Genomic DNA, 17054 nt, shown 5'->3' with positions numbered 1-17054 from the left:
TTGATTACGTATTCCCGCCAACTCCCTATCTATCTTTCTCTCACCACCACTCTTTCTCTCACTAAAAAATGAAAACACAATAGTGGGAGACTTGGTGAAAAGAAAAAAAAATTACTAACAATAACTTTCTAGATTCTTTCGTTCCACTCTATGGGGTTTCTCACGTATTATGTACGTTTTCAAAAATATCCCTACTTCTGAAAGTATATTTATGAAAGTTTATTTTTTTATTTAAAGTTGAATTGTTCTGTAGATACATCTACGAAATTTTTATTTAATCGGTTCCATAGATATACCTTTGGAACAATTTCTCACACATTATGTGCGTTTTCAAAAATATTTCTACTTCTGAAGGTATATTTGTCTATTTTTTAATTTAAAGTTGAATTGTTCCGTAGATACATCTACGAAATCTTTATTTAAACGGTTCCGTAGATATACCTATGGTACAATTCTATGTAAAATAAAAAAAATATTTCGAAGATACACCTCCATAAGCGATGGACAAAAAAAAAATTTCGCCAGGTGGTTAAGACTATTATCGGTGAATTGAGATATCCTCTAAATTTCTCTCTTCTTTGTTCACATTAATGAAATTATTTAATAAATTTATTTTTAATATTTTTAAGTTATAATATTATTTCATAATTACAAATAAAATATTTCACACTCTTATTATAAAATCTCTGTGTTCTTCTCAAGAACTTCCACAGAAAAAAAAAACAGAAACTCTCTTTGATATTTCAATGGCAAAATCCAAGAACAATGCAAAGAAGTTATCATACATATCAGTTCCATCACAAATCATAAACTCCATTTCATCTTCTTCCCTTCAATCTCTCATTCATTCTCCCAAAAAATCTTCAACAACTACCATCTTCACCAGAAAATCATCATTCTGGTTTATGATCACTCTCTTTCTCGTTGCTTTCCTTGGTATGTTCATGTTTGGCTTCAAAGCTGACACCCCATTTCCTCAAAAACCATGTTCAACTACTCACCAGAAGCTCTCAATCTCAAATCATCATTCAAAATCCAAACTTGGTATTGGCAGTGTTCTCTTAAAGAAAGAGAGAAAGACTTTGAAAGATGATCATAAAGATGAGTTTTTTGTTTCTCATGTTGAACTTGGAGTAAGAGGGTTTGGTGGATTTGAGAGAAAGAGTGAGTTTTGGAAGAAACCAAATGGTTTGGGATATAAACCATGTTTGAGTTTCAGCAGTGATTATAGGAGACAAAGTGAAAGGATTTTGAAGGAGAGGAGAAAGTTTCTAATGGTTGTTGTTTCTGGAGGATTGAATCAGCAGAGGAATCAGATTGTTGATGCTGTTGTTATTGCTAGGATTCTTGGAGCTTCTTTGGTTCTTCCTATTTTGCAAGTCAATGTTATTTGGGGTGATGAAAGGTACAGATAATGAATATTATCTCTTTTCCAAAATCTATGTGTCATTGTCGTGTTCATTATCAGTATCATATCTGGTGTCTGTGTCGTGATTGTAAATTGTCAGTGTCATATTTGGTGTCTGTGTCGTGGTTTATAGGTTGAATGAATCATATGATGTTTAGTTTGGCTTACCAATGAATTCAAATTTTTAATGGTTTTTGTTTATTTATTTGCAGTGAATTTGGTGATATATTTGATCTAGAACACTTTAAAAAAGTTCTTGCAAATGATGTGAGAGTGGTTTCAGCATTGCCATCAACACACCTTCTGACAAGGCCAGTGGAAGGAAGGCCTCCACTTCATGCCACTCCTAGTTGGATCCGTTCGAGATATCTCAGACGAGTAAGGATTCTTAGCGCCACTTCAAATTCTAGCTTTAAGTTCGAATCTATTCTGCAGATAAAAACGATAATATTAATATTCGAACGCGTCAAAATCAATTTTTTCCAAACACAACTTCGTAGACTTTAGCTTCTTCAAGTTTTGAGTCCTGCAGTTCATATTTATGCAGCTCAATAGAGAAGGCGTTTTGCTTTTACGTGGCTTGGATTCAAGGCTATCGAAGGATCTTCCTTCTGATCTTCAGAAGCTTAGATGCAAGGTATATCAATGTTTCTTCTCTTAGTCTACCATTTTAGAACCAAAAAGAAAATGGATATCTATCGTGAAGGAATCGCACGTGAATTTTGATTGATATGTGTCATCTAAATTTTCAGGTTGCGTTTAATGCATTAAGGTTTGCGGAGCCGATAGAGAAACTTGGCAACAAGATTGCAGAGAGAATGAAAAGCAAAGGACCTTACCTTGCTCTTCATTTAAGAATGGAGAAAGATGTATGGGTGAGAACTGGTTGTCTACCTGGTCTAAGTCCTGAGTATGATGAGATTGTTAACAATGAGAGGATACAAAGACCAGAGCTCTTGACTGCAAGATCTAACATGTCTTACCTTCAAAGAAAAATGGCTGGTTTTTGTCCTTTGAATGCTATCGAAGTTACAAGGTAAATTTTCTATCTATCTATCTATTTACTATTTATAGATAAAGTGTATAGACATGTCTGACAAATGTTGATGTTGGACACTGACATGATACAGAGCATGTGATTACGTACATTTATTTTTATCGATTTCATGATAGATATTTTGGTTTCATTTCTAGGCTACTAAAAGCTCTAGGAGCTCCAAAAGATGCAAAAATTTATTGGGCTGGAGGGAAACCGTTGGGTGGAAAAGAAGCATTGCTTCCATTAATCCAAGAGTTCCCTAACTTTTACAATAAGGAAGATCTTGCTTTGCCAGAAGAATTACAACCTTTTATAAAGAAAGCTTCTCTAATGGCTGCCATAGATTACATAGTCTCTGAAAAGAGTGATGTTTTCATGCCATCTCATGGAGGAAATATGGGCCATGCAATTCAGGTATATGATTCTGAAATTACATGAATTGCAAAATGTCTAGTGTTTTCATTTCTTATGACTCTTCTCAGTTTCCGACACCATCACCGATGTCTATGTGTAAGTCTTAGTGTCGTGTCTGATATCTGTGTATGATATTTGTTTCAGGGTTACAGGGCATTTAGTGGACACAAGAAATTTATAACTCCAAACAAGAGACACATGCTTCCTTATTTTCTAAATTCTTCACTCTCTGAAGAAGAGTTCAACAGGATAATCAAGGAACTGCACCGGGACTCGTTGGGGCAGCCAGTGCAGAGGGCTAACAAGGGTGGAAGGGATGTTACTAAGTATCCTGTCCCTGAGTGCATGTGTAATCACCCACATTCTCAATCCTTATTTACAAACTAACACCAAATCTTCTGGTATATCAATGTTGCCATGCAACTGAACAAGGAATCCAGTGCTATTTTGGACAGTTCTTGCATTTCGTAGCTTCAATGTTGCATCGACACGCCATATTGAAGGCTTGTATGATATCTTACATGTTTCGTGTCCAACACCACAAGCACAGCAACGACATTTTTTGATTCTTTATACAGTGTTTTCATTTTTATGTGTAATTCTTGTTACTACATGATATAGTTATTTGTGGTCGTGGATATTTGTATAAATTACAATAGATAGTGTAACACAAGTTAGAAGAAAAATACTGTAAAAGTTGTGATGGTTATTTCAGAAAGCCTAAAAATGTGCAATGGAAACTTACCTTGTACCACAAGTTACCAAAGCTTGACATTATTGTAACTTTGGCATCATGTGTTTGTTATGGCATTATGCTAGTTAAGGTTTCATGTTCACTTCAGGAACTAGTATTTTTCTATGAACTCAAGTGAAACATTGTCTAACCTCTTATATGAAAAACATACAATTTGTGTCAGCAGTCTCAGCATCGTCTTAAGGTAAAAAGGTTATGCCTCCATGCTGGCACTTTTGCATAATGTCCTTGATCATATTAGATGGTCCATATGACACAAACTTTGTGTGCTAAGGTTGAAACCTTGTGCAGTGCGGAAACTTATTCCCCATCAAGAAGAAAGGACGGGTTTCACATTACGTTAGAATATCGTCATGAAAGGCACTAAGTTGATACACCACTAGACAGGTTCAAATGTGCTGCCAGATTGGACAATATACTGTTACAATATGCTGATCTAACAAGTAACATTAACAAATGAATGTCGAAAGACGGAATGTCTTCGAATTCTAACTAGCAACATTCATAAACTGAACTAATGAAATCCCCTCTTGAAACTAACCTGCATTATGTCCTAATAAAAATGATCCTAAATAGATTATAACAAAAAATTCACCTAAACTATGGAAAGTTAACTAATCCAGGTAACTGTGGCCTTGGTCAGAAACTCTGGTGTAAATTATGATCGTGGGTTGAAAAACTAGCAAAACCTGTGCATCGCAATTTGTTTTATTCTAAATCTGCAACATGTTGAAGCAAAAATGTTCCAAAGTTCTTCAGTAGAAACCGCAGTTGTAAAGCAGAAGTTCTTCAGTTCCGCAAACATCGCAAAATGTATCCAAATCACATTAACCTTCAACCCTTTTGTATGCAGACGTAGTAATCCTTCATCTTCACAAGCTTCCCGGTAATAGTATTTCTCATAAACATCAATCATGCTTGCATTAAAGATGATTCTTGTTTTATAGGAATAGGCCAAAATGGTGATAACTCGACAACTTTTCCTATAATTAGCAAAGTTGGCGACTCTAATCCAGTAGATGCAATTTTCTCTGGAAGCTCTTTAAGTTCTGCAAACACCTGCATAATTGCAAATAATGAATGTATAATCAGTCGTTGGACTAAGCATCATGAAATCGAAATCTTGAACTCGGTCATTGGATTTGTATTATTACAATCATGTTTACCAATCATTCCAATGTTAACCAGACAATCACCATTCTTAAGTACAAAATAAAACCGTGGACGGAGAAGTTCTTGAAAACTCTTTTAGGTGTGCAAGCAAATGAATTATATAATCCTAAAGAGAAGCCAACAAGATCTTCAAGAAAAAGGGGATAAAGACCAAAGAAGGCCTTTGCACCACCTTTTTCATAGGCAAAGACAGTATAGAAGTTTTGGATGGAAAAAGTTAAAAAGTCATCGAAGTGGACTATATCAGTCAATTTGCTTCAGCCTGGCATTCATTTCAAACTTTCGAATGTAGTCTCTTGATCTTATATTAGCGTGAAGTTCAAACAGACATATAAGGATATTTCATTTTGTACGAGTAACCGATAATTGGAACTACTCATAGGCCTTTTATCAGAAAAAAAAAGTTTGTGGAACGGTTGATTGATGGAAAATCAGCAATTGAGGAACCAGTATCAGTCTCGCTATCAACAACTGAACTTTTGTCATCTACGAGGATAATTATAAATGGGATGAAAAAACATTTGATAGATAAATCTACGTAGAAATGGCCTATTACAATAAATTTCAGAACAGGAGAGGAGTTAATAATAGCTTAATAAGAGATAAAGGATTATAAGTTTAACAAGTATGTTGTGAAAATGGATGTGTGATCGATCTTACCGTACGCTGCTGAAGTGTGGTCCCTCGCTCAATGGCTACAGCCGGGGTGTGAGGTGACAAACCATGATGCATTAGTTTCTGCGAAAGGGAAGGGAATGTTGACAAGCCCATATAAACCACCAAGGTTGAATCAGGATCGGCAGCATTTTCTGATACAAATAATGGATCGCTTCCTCCTTTCCTCGAATGCCCCGTGAGGAATCTCACGCTATTTGCAATACCACGGTGAGTTAACGGAATCCCTAATTCCGCTGCAATTCCAGATGCTGCTGTTATACCCGGAATAACTTTCACTTGGATACCTTGTTGTTGCAAAAAATCCATTTCCTCGCCGCCCCTTCCAAAGACCTACAAACAGAAACAACATTCAAATTCACAAATCCTCATTATACAAGCCATGAAAATCAAACGCAGTAAACTCCTTCCCCGGTAATATCCTTTACTAAACAACTCAAAATGAAAACTCACCAACGGATCACCCCCTTTAAGCCTCACAACAGTAGCCCCAGCTTCGGCAAAACTCAAAAGAAGTTCATGTATTTCTTCCTGCCACAAGTTCGCCAAATCAAACAAAAACAAAATTTCATTTCATCGCTATATCAAGTAACCAAAATAACTCAATCCCAGCAGAATAACAATCATATCCAAATCCAAGAAGTCACCATAAATTGTCATGTAATCCATGGTTTTAAATTGCACTCCGCGACCGCAATATTGTTGATGCAGTAGTCTCTGCAACCGCAATTACAGCCGCAATATTGCTCTTGCTGATGCAGTAGTCTCCGTAACCGCATCGGACAGTAATTGCGGTGTCAATTAAAACCATGCATCCGACTGCCATTACAAATCATATCAAACAATTCTGCTCACGTTTCTTCAAGTATTTTCATCAAAATTTCAGAACTCAAAAACTCAGTTTACTTCCTATATAATGAAAAATCTTAACATCAAGTGTTGTTTTTTAACGGTATATTTCAAACACCTCCAATTAAAATTCCCGCCGCATCAGGCCGGAATGCACATCACAACAACCGCAATCGCAACACCCGCAACTGTATTGGCGAATTTAAAACCATGATGTAATCATAAAAATTTATCTTAAACAACCAACCAACCAACATAAAACCAAACCAACCCCATTTAACAAAACACAAAAAAAACATCAACTTTTCTCACCTGAGTTCTACTATGGTACCCAGCAGTTTTTCCAACATACAGAAGCTTAGCATTAGGACCAACCAAATCCAAAACATCATTAGAAACCAACCTATCATACAACAACAAATCAGCACTCTTAATAACTCTAACAGCCTTAACCGTCAACAACTCAGGATCCCCAGGTCCTGTCCCAACCAAAAACACATCACCAGGAACACACTTCCCTTCACTGCATTTCCCTTCACTCTCCCTCTTTTCCTTCAACACCTGAACCAGCTTCTTCAGCTCCGGAAGCTGTAAAGCTATATCATCCTCTCTAGTTGAATCATCACCAAAAGGGGTTTGAGTGTGGTTATTACACGAAATTGGTTTCTGGTAAACCCATTGGTCACGTTGGTATCTTTCTGTGGAGTGTTTCTCTGTGAAGGGTGAGGTGGGGGAGGTTGTGCAGTTGATTGAAGAAATGGGTTGGCGAAAACGGTGATTTGGAGTGGGTTGGGAATTGAGAGATGAGAAAGATGAAAACTTGTGGAGAAGAGCCATGTGGGGTTTTGGTTGGTGAAGGGATTGTAGGGAAACAAATGGGTTTTTGATGAAATTATAGAAAGAGTGGAAGTGTTTGAATTGGAGTTTGGGGAGATTGAGGAGACAGTGTTGAGGTTGTTCTTTGCCTTTGGGTTTTGGGAAGGACACACTTTTGGTGGCTTGTGATTTTTTCTACTTTGGTTTTTGCAACTTCAAGTATTATAATAAGAAAAGAAAAAAAAACTAATATGTAATTCATTAACACAAATTAATAAGTTACTCATAGAAATATTTATTTTAAACACGTGTATTAAATACTTAAAATTTCAATATATTTAATATTAAAATTTTAAATATAATTTTATTATATTTGATTATATATTTTTTTAATTATAGTATTTTTAATATGTGTCCTTAGGACACATGTTAGCATGACCCTTAAAATAATAATAATAATAATAATAATTTAATTTTCGCCCCTCGATTAAATGTCTCATTTTGTGATTTAGAATGTTATTTTAATTTTCAATGTTTTAGAAATTAATTCCAAATTTTCGATTCAACCAGTTAGATCAAAAATCATAAAATCAGAGTAAGTGTCATGTCTAGTCAGCCATAAAAATTGATAGACGATAAGAACGAGTATAAATCAAAAAAATTGCATTGAACCAACAAAAACTAGTAGACCCATTGAACCAAGCCCGATTTAGGACAACTGTTTAGTTCAAAGTATTTAACTGAAAATTATTTAGTTGAGACCAATGTTTTAAAAATCGGACTGAATCGACCAGTTCAACCGGTTGGACCGTGAAACGAAGATGAAACTGATTGGGTCAATCTTTCAAAACCGCTAGTGAGTCAAAACCGGAGTAGAATCGAAAAAATTGGATTGAACCGTCCAAAATCATTCGAACCATAAAACCTGAGCCAATTTTGTAAAACCGTTTAAAAGAAATGCATCAACTTGGCCTTTTTTTGTTTTTTTTTATAAAAAAAGTTTAATACCTAAATATCAAAACTTAACATACATTCTCCCATCACAAAAAAGAATTCCGTCTTTTTATTACAAACATACAAATTTCTAAATTTTGTCACTCTTTTATAATTTTTCTTTCAACCACACTCCATCATATGTTTGTCGTATTTTAACTTAAATTTGCTTTTTGTTGTTTAATTAAGTGTATTGTATTGTTTATTTTTAGTATTCTATCTTTTAATTTAGGTATTCACTTTATTTTAATTATTATGTTCTCTTATTTTATTTTTGTTTGAATTAGTTTAACTGTAATTCTATAATTTGTTTAAATTATTCTTAAATGAATGTTGAAATGAAGTGTACAACTATGTTATGTTATTATATGTATTATCGATATTATTGTATTAAGTTTGAAATTGATTTTAATTTCTATTTTATTTTTTAACCAATTTAAATTTGAAAATATAAAAAAAAAAGTCAAAAATTGTTGCTAGAAGGAATCAAACTCAAAAATCTTCAAACCGCATCTTATGTCTTTACCACTAGGTCAATGAACATTTATAAGTCTCGAACCCAACTCTCTAAAGATTAAATGATAGTCACTTTACAACTAAACCAATAGTTATTAATATTTTTAATGATGAATACTTAGCTTAATAATTCAGAATAAATATTTACTTATTTACTTATTTCAAATAACTCACAAATAAATATTTATTTATTTCAAATAATATATAAATTTAAAAATAAAATTAATAAAATGTATATCTTAATTATAATTAATCAAATATAAATAAATTAAATAATATTTAATTGAAATTAAATAACAAAAAAATTAAATATTTACTTATTAAAAATTAAATAATTTATTATTTTTTAAAAACATTTAATTAATAGAAATAACCTTATAATAAATTAATTTAACATTAATTTGATTAAATATTAATTTATTTATTTCTGTTTGATTAATTTTATTTAGGATTTATATTTTATTAATTTTATTTTTAAATTTGTGTATTATTTGAAATAAATAAATATATTTTCATTCTAAATTATTAAATAAATTATTCATCATTAGAAATATTAACAACAGAAAGTGATTGGTCTAGTTCTAAAGTCACTACCATTTAAGCTAATGGGACTTAGGTTTGTATTTTTTGTTTCAAATTCTAAATTGTTTAATTTTACTATAAATTATGGGAATTATTTGTCACTAATATAAATTGACCTAGTGGTAAAGATATAAGATGTGATTTAAAGGTCCCTAATTTAATTATTTTAGAAACAAATATTTGTTTTATTTATATTTTTAAATTTGAATGTTTAAAAATATAACTGTAATTAAAAATAAAAGTCAATTTAGTATTTAAAAAATAAAAATAAAATCAAACATGTGAGTCTAATCACGATTTAAAAGTGAAAAAAAAATTTGAGAAAAATATTAACAGATGACTAATATGGTCTGGTCAAATTTTGCAAAGGATTAAATCCAGTTTTTTTTTATGGAGGACTAATTTGGATTATATAATTTTTGTGAAGGAGCAAAATGGGTCTTCACTCTAAAAATTATAAGGGGAAGTTTAGTGAACCAAAGAGATGAAGGAAGAAAGCATTTGAAAATTGGAGAAAGCAAAAAGGATGTGAAATATACAAGTTGGACTATGGGTGGTAAAACAGGTCGTAGCCCGCTGGGTTGGCACATACTCGCCAAAAAATGTAGGATTGGGATTTTGAGTCCGCCGCCCGTCAAAGTTTGCCCCGCCTATACATCGCCTGCTAAAGTCCACCCTGCCTATTCGTTCACTTTGTCTCGCCTTAAGGTCATCCTTTTTTGGTTAATTCTAATAATTTCAATTCGTGATTTTTTTATTTTATACATTTATTTGTGAAGCATCTTTTTAACAAATTTTACTTAAAAAAAAAAAAAAGATATGCACTTACGGTGTAAATTAGTCTTACACTGTCTTATAATGGAAATATATTATTATGCCATGTCATATAAGTTATTTAAAATTTTCAATATGACTTGGCAGAATACATGTTCGTCATTGATTGACAGTGTGAGAATATTTTACACTGTAAGTGCATATCCTTTTTCTCCTATTTTTAAGTAAAATTTGTTAAAAAAAATGCTTTATAAAATTTTTTTCTAAAAAATAAGTGAAAAATCTAATTGGAAAGTAAAAAAAGTCTATTAATCTATTAAAAATAATAAATAAATAAATATGCGGACAAGTCCGCCACCTGCCAACCTCTCATCTTGGCGGGGCTGTGTAGATTTTTATGCCCATTTCCACTTGGTGGCCTAGCCCGTCCAGCTCTTTTTTTGGCAGGCTTAAGGTGGGGCGAAGCGAGTGACCCGTTTTGCCACCCCTAGCTGTGGCACATTTGAATGAAGGCAATTTCTTTTCGCACCCTGTTACTTTCTCCTATGCCCTAGGAGAAATGTCAAAAATGTCTCCTATTTTCGGAGATACATCTTTGAACGCACCATTTTCTCATTTTACCTAAATTAAATTTGGAGATGCATCTCCGGTAAAACCCCATAAACTTAGAAACTTAGTTTACAAGCACATACAATATAAACCATATAATCAAGAATTACACGATCATTATGTTGAGGTTATATATTACTTATGTATTAAATGGTATCAAGATTGCATCGTTGACGATAATACATTAAAAAAAGTTTATCGATTGCAATCTAAAATGCATCATGATGCATTCGGAAGTATCTTTAGATGGGTCACTCTAAAGTGGAAAAAATATCTCAGAGAAATCATATCTTATCAGATTGATACGCACTTGCTATAAGATGGCAAGATGGCTCACTTTGGGGAAGCACATCCATTTTGTATTCGGTGATGGACCGCTAACACAAGGAATAAGAGCACCACGAATTGCATCAAATGTTCTTTTTTCCCCATATAGTGATGTGTAGAATTCCCTATGCGCCGTCAACCCTTTCAAAAGCCCGATACGGCCCGATAACCGCAATTACCATCACCCTTAAAATTTACAATTCACTCAATGTGTTTGGGCATAAAAATATCATTGAGTGGTTAAATAATAAACCATCTTAATGAGATTTAATGTTCAATGTGTTTTCGAAGATGTATCTGCGAATTAATCTCAAAAAGAATTGGAGATGCATCTCCAAACTAATTTTTGGCAAAAAATGACATTTGATGTGTTCGGAGATGTATCTCAAAATAACCCAAGGATGTTCACTGTAGCACTCAGAAGCAACTTACATGTGCTGACCAAAGCTATCAAGACGGAATATTTCATCAATTTGATGGATGAAATTGGTGTTGTTGATTTAACTTGAATATGAATTAAGGGATAATGTTACTTGTAATTCAAATTCAAGGTGTTAAGTTGCATTTAGTGTGCATTTGAGTTTAACTTGTATTTAAGATTCATTTGGTTGACATTTGCATTTATGATTTATGTATATAAACGGAAGTAGTTTTCAGTTTTCATTGTAATCACTTTTAAAATTGAAAGTTAGTTAAAAAGTTTGTTACACTCTTCTCTCTTCTATTCTTTCATCTTCATCTTATACTTTAATAGAGGTTTTCCGTTATTAATCAACCATGAAAGGATCCATCATGTTCGGTAGTTGCCACTGCCACAACCAAGTTTTTCATATCTTCACACTTCATAGAGACCTTAATTCCTAAAACCATGGAAAATAGTTATTTGTTTCATAAAAATCATAAACGACATATAAAAAATAAAATGAGACAATTTTTTTTATAAAATACTTCATTATAATATGGATATAGGGAGTACTATATTACAGGCTAAGAAATTCAATGATAAGAATAAAATACATAATTAATTTAATCTGAAATATAGTAAATTAAATAATGAAATGAGAATTGAAACAAATTAGAGTAATCATAGTCCTGAGTGCAATTAGTACAAGTAACCATGCCCTTTACAATTTGGCATGCAGAAGGGTCAATTCTAGAAAGAGTTAATGCAAAAAATAGTGCTTTGTTAATTTGTAAATTAGGATTCAGAATGTGAGTGATTACACATGCACTCAGAGATAGGATACTTGGTAACATCACTCATTCCTTTCTCCACCGACACTTCTGAATGAAGACGCAAGTTAGTTTTGATCCGACGACCGAAAATACCTGAATGCAGCGTTTTGATCAGACGATCAAAAATAAGTTGAATGCGTGAATGCGTCGATTTTTAACTGGAGGGAACAATGGTCAATTCATATATGCTTAAATAACACTTCAACATTTCTTAGCCATTTGAGGGCCCCTATGACACCAGATCACGCACTACTTTGATGCTCAATTCAGCAAAAGAACAATAGGACATGCACAAGGTTACAACCTTAGTACACATAATTTGTGTCATGTGGACCATCACGTTATATGATCAAGGACATTATGCAAACAAGCCAGCATGGAGGACATAACTTTTCACCTAAAGATAATCCTGAATCTGCTGCCTTTTGCCAACTGACATACACCAATTGTACTAATATATAATTGGATGATTTTCATATAAGGGGTTAGACAATGTTTCACTTGTTTTCATAGACAAATAGTAGTTCTTGAAATGTACATGAAACCTTAACTAGAATAATGCCATAACAAACACATGATGCCAAACTTACAATGATCTCAAGGTTTGGTAACTTGTGGTACAAGGTAACTTTCTATTGCACATTTTAAAGCTTTCTGAAACAACCATCACAACTTTTACAGTATTTTTCTTCTAACTTTTGTTACACTATCTATCGCAATTTATACAAATATTCACAAGTATCTATATTATGAAGTAACAAGAATTACACATAAAAAGAAAACACTTTGTATAAAGAACAAAAAAATGTCGTTGTCGTGCTTGTGGTGTTGGACACGAAATATGTAAGACGTCATACACACCTTCAATATGGAGTGTCGGTGCAACATAGAAGCTACGAAATGCACTCGATTCCTTGTTCGGTTGCATGGTAACATTGATATACCAGAAGCTTTGGTGTTAGTTTGTAAATAAGGACTGAGAATGTGAGTGATTACACATGCACTCAGGGACAGGATACTTGGTAACATCTCTTCCACCCTTGTTAGTCCTCTGCACTGGCTGCCCCAACGAGTCCCGGTGCAGTTCCTTGATTATCCTGTTGAACTCTTCTTCAGAGAGTGAAGAATTTAGAAAATAAGGAAGCATGTGTCTCTTGTTTGGAGTTATAAATTTCTTGTGGCCACTAAATGCCCTGTAACCCTGAAACAAATATCATACACAGATATTAGACACGACACTGACACTTACACATAGACATCGGTGATGGTGTCGGAGACTGAGAGGAGTCATAAGAAATGAAAACACTATACATTTTTCAATTCATGTAATTTCATAATCATATACCTGAATTGCATGGCCCATATTTCCTCCATGAGATGGCATGAAAACATCACTCTTTTCAGAGACTATGTAATCTATGGCTGCCATTAGAGAAGCTTTCTTTACAAAAGGTTGTAATTCTCCTGGCAAAACAAGATCTTCCTTATTGTATAAGTTAGGGAACTCTTGGATTAATGGAAGCAATGCTTCTTTTCCACCCAATGGTTTTCCTCCAGCCCAATAAATTTTTGCATCTTTTGGAGCTCCTAGAGCTTTTAGTAGCCTATAAATGAAACCGAAAACATCTATCATGAAAATGCTAAAAATAATTTTACGTAATCACAAGCACGTGTATCATGTCAGTGTCCGACATCAACACCTGTCAGACATGCCTATGCACTTTATCGATAAATAGTAAATAGATAGATAGAAAATTTACCTTGTAACTTCCATAGCATTCAATGGACAAAAGCCAGCCATTTTTCTTTGAAGGTAAGACATGTTTGATCTTGCAGTCAATAGCTCTGGTCTTTGTATCCTCTCATTGTTTATAATCTCATCATACTCAGGACTTAGACCAGGGAGACAACCAGTCCTCACCCATACATCTTTCTCCATTCTTAAATGAAGAGCAAGGTAAGGTCCTTTGTTTTTCATTCTCTCTGCAATCTTGTTGCCGAGTTTCTCTATCGGCTCCGCAAACCTTAATGCATTAAAAGCAACCTGAAAATTTAGATGACACATATCAATCAGAATTCACGTGCGATTCCTTTGCGATAGATATCCATTTTCTTTTCGATTCTAAAACGATAGACTAAGAGAAGAAACATTGATATACCTTGCATCTAAGCTTCTGAAGATCAGAAGGAAGATCCTTCGATAGCCTTGAATCCCAGCCACGTAAAAGCAAAACACCTTCTCTATTGAGCTGCATAAATATACATTACAGAACTCAAAACTTGAAGAAGCTAAAGTCTATTAAGTTGTGTTTGATTACACTCTTACAGAAGGAAAAAATTGATTTTGAAGTGGCGCGAAGGCTCCTTACTCGTCTGAGATATCTCGAACGGATCCAACTAGGAGTGGCATGAAGTGGAGGCCTTCCTTCGATTGGCCTTGTCATCAGGTGTGTTGATGGCAATGCTGAAACCACTCTCACATCATTTGCTAGAACTTTTTTGAAGTGTTCCAGATCAAATATATCACCAAATTCACTGCAAGTAAATAAACAAAAACCATTAAAAATTTGAATTCATTGATAAGCCAAACTAAACTTCATATGATTCCTGACTCAGACACTAAACATGACACTGACAACCACGACACAGACACCAGATATGATACTGACACTAACATGATGCAGACGGATCATAGTCTATGGAAAAGAGATGATATTCATTGTCTGTACCTTTCATCACCCCAAATAACATTGACTTGCAAAATAGGAACAACCAAAGAAGCTCCAAGAATCCTAGCAATAACAACAGCATCAACAATCTGATTCCTCTGCTGATTCAATCCTCCAGAAACAACAACCATCAGAAACTTTCTCCTTTCCTTTAAAATCCTTTCACTTTGTCTCCTATAATCACTGCTGAAACTCAAACATGGTTTATATCCCAAACCATTCGGTTTCTTCCAAAACTCACTCTCTTTCTCAATTCCACTAGACCCTCTTACTCCAAGCTCAACATGAGAAACAAAAAACTCATCTTTATGATCATCTTTCAAAGTCTTTCTCTCTTTCTTTAAGAGAACACTGCCAATACCAAGTTTGGATTTTGAATGATGATTTGAGATTGAGAGCTTTTGGTGAGTTGTTGAACATGGTTTTTGAGGAAATGGGGTGTCAGTTTTGAAACCAAAGATGAACATACCAAGGAAACCAAAAAGAAAGAGAGTAAGAAACCACCAGAATGATGATTTTCTGGTGAAGATGGTAGTTGTTGAAGACTTTTTTGGAGAATGAATGAGAGATTGAAGGGAAGAAGATGAAATGGAGTTTATGATTTGTGATGGAACTGATATGTATGATAATTTCTTTGCATTGTTCTTGGATTTCGCCATTGAAATATCACAGAGAGATTCTGTTTTTTTCTGTTGAAGTTCTTGAGAAGAACATAGAGATTCTTATGTGTTTGGTGTGTGATATATATATATATATATATATATATATATATATATATATATATATATATATATATATATATATATATATATATATATATATATATATATATATATATATATATATATATATATATATATATATATATATATATATATATATATAAATGAAATTTATTACTAAAAGCAAATAAGTGGAAATAATGTTTTTTTTAATAAATTGATAGTATTGGTTAGATGAAGTAGTTCAACTTATAAGTGTTTATATTTTTTATTTTTTGCTCAAGTAGTTTAGTGACTAGGTCAAACTCGCATTATCTGATCTTCTTTTATAACAATCGACTGAATTAATTTAACGAAAAAGTTTAATTTATAAATATTAATTAAATTAAATAAATATAAATGATTAATTTATTATTTAATTTTTGACGGTATTATTTATTTATGAGGTTAACGGTATTATTTATTTACGAGATCAAAGGTAGTACACCGACCGTGTAAAATAATTTTACACTATCAAGTGAATAGGATTCATCAATCAACTATATTATATAAGAGTGTGACTTAACATTTAACATGGTCGTGATTGGTTGATAGTGTAAAATTTTAGATTGTCAAATCATTTTTTTCTCTTTATTTATATTTATGGATTAAAGTAAATAAATTATTAATATTTAAAAAAATTGATTGCATATATAAATCAATGATTTTTGAAAAAAATATATAATTTGTTTCAATAAGTCTTTCACCGTTGCAATTTATTTTTATTTTTCTAGTGAGAGAAAGAGTGGGTTGGCGGGAACACGTAATCAAAGAAAATATGATAAGAGACGTATAATTTAAAGACTAAACTGAGTTTTTATTTATTTATTTGATTGAAGAGTTTTTATTTATTTAAAAGTGATAACATTTGACTTTTAACTATTTCACATAGTTTAATTTTTAAAGGAGAAATGTTATTCTTACATTGTTAATCGACACTTACACCGTATAAATATACGGTTTTGTTTTTTCATCATGTTTCTTAAATAATTTTTCATTTTTCTTGATACAAACAAATGCACATGCTTAATGTATTTTGGGTGGTGTAGGATACGGTGTCAGTTTTTAAGTGTATGAATAGCAACTCTGTTTTTAAAGTGGTATTTGGCATTGTTCATGGCGTTATCATCCATCCAAAAAAAATTGATGGGTTTAGTTAGGGTGGATGTTAGGTTAATGTGGTGTGTTGGGAACTTATTCGTAAAGACTTTTTTATGAGTTTGAATAATATGCATCTTATTTTAAATGTGTTTTATACTAACTACATCTAATAAGAGTTTGGCATTTTATCACATCATGTGTAAATTTAAATTTTCTTATAAGAAAGAACAAAATAATAATTGTTTTGTGCATAAGATACTTTTAGTGAGGAGAGAATAAATGAAATAAAAATTATATT

The 17054-nt window shown here is 32.8% G+C and overlaps 2 protein-coding genes and 1 pseudogene across 2 annotated transcripts; 1 reads left to right on the top strand and 2 right to left on the bottom strand.

Moving 5' to 3' along the window:
• The first annotated feature begins 729 nt into the window (after positions 1-729).
• On the top strand, positions 730-3628 carry LOC131662661 (O-fucosyltransferase 20-like). Its single transcript, XM_058932509.1, has 6 exons — positions 730-1405; positions 1621-1786; positions 1956-2045; positions 2161-2444; positions 2603-2861; positions 3006-3628. The coding sequence occupies exons 1-6, from the start codon at positions 747-749 to the stop codon at positions 3246-3248; spliced, it is 1701 nt and encodes a 566-aa protein (XP_058788492.1). The 5' UTR covers positions 730-746; the 3' UTR covers positions 3249-3628.
• A 297-nt stretch (positions 3629-3925) lies between these two features.
• On the bottom strand, positions 3926-7318 carry LOC131662662 (S-adenosyl-L-methionine-dependent uroporphyrinogen III methyltransferase, chloroplastic-like). Its single transcript, XM_058932510.1, has 4 exons — positions 6625-7318; positions 5917-5994; positions 5449-5796; positions 3926-4674 (listed from the first exon to the last, which is right to left on the bottom strand). Exons 1-4 carry the CDS (start codon positions 7147-7149, stop codon positions 4528-4530), a joined length of 1098 nt encoding a protein of 365 aa, XP_058788493.1. The 5' UTR covers positions 7150-7318; the 3' UTR covers positions 3926-4527.
• Positions 7319-12788: 5470 nt separating this feature from the next.
• On the bottom strand, positions 12789-15598 carry LOC131657001 (O-fucosyltransferase 20-like; annotated as a pseudogene).
• Positions 15599-17054: the final 1456 nt, after the last annotated feature.

This window comes from Vicia villosa, linkage group LG3 (genome assembly GCF_029867415.1).
Source record: "Vicia villosa cultivar HV-30 ecotype Madison, WI linkage group LG3, Vvil1.0, whole genome shotgun sequence".
Classification (NCBI taxonomy): Eukaryota; Viridiplantae; Streptophyta; class Magnoliopsida; order Fabales; family Fabaceae; genus Vicia; species Vicia villosa.
The sequence above is the reverse complement of the archived record's forward strand: the minus strand, read 5'-3'. Positions and strand labels throughout refer to the sequence as shown.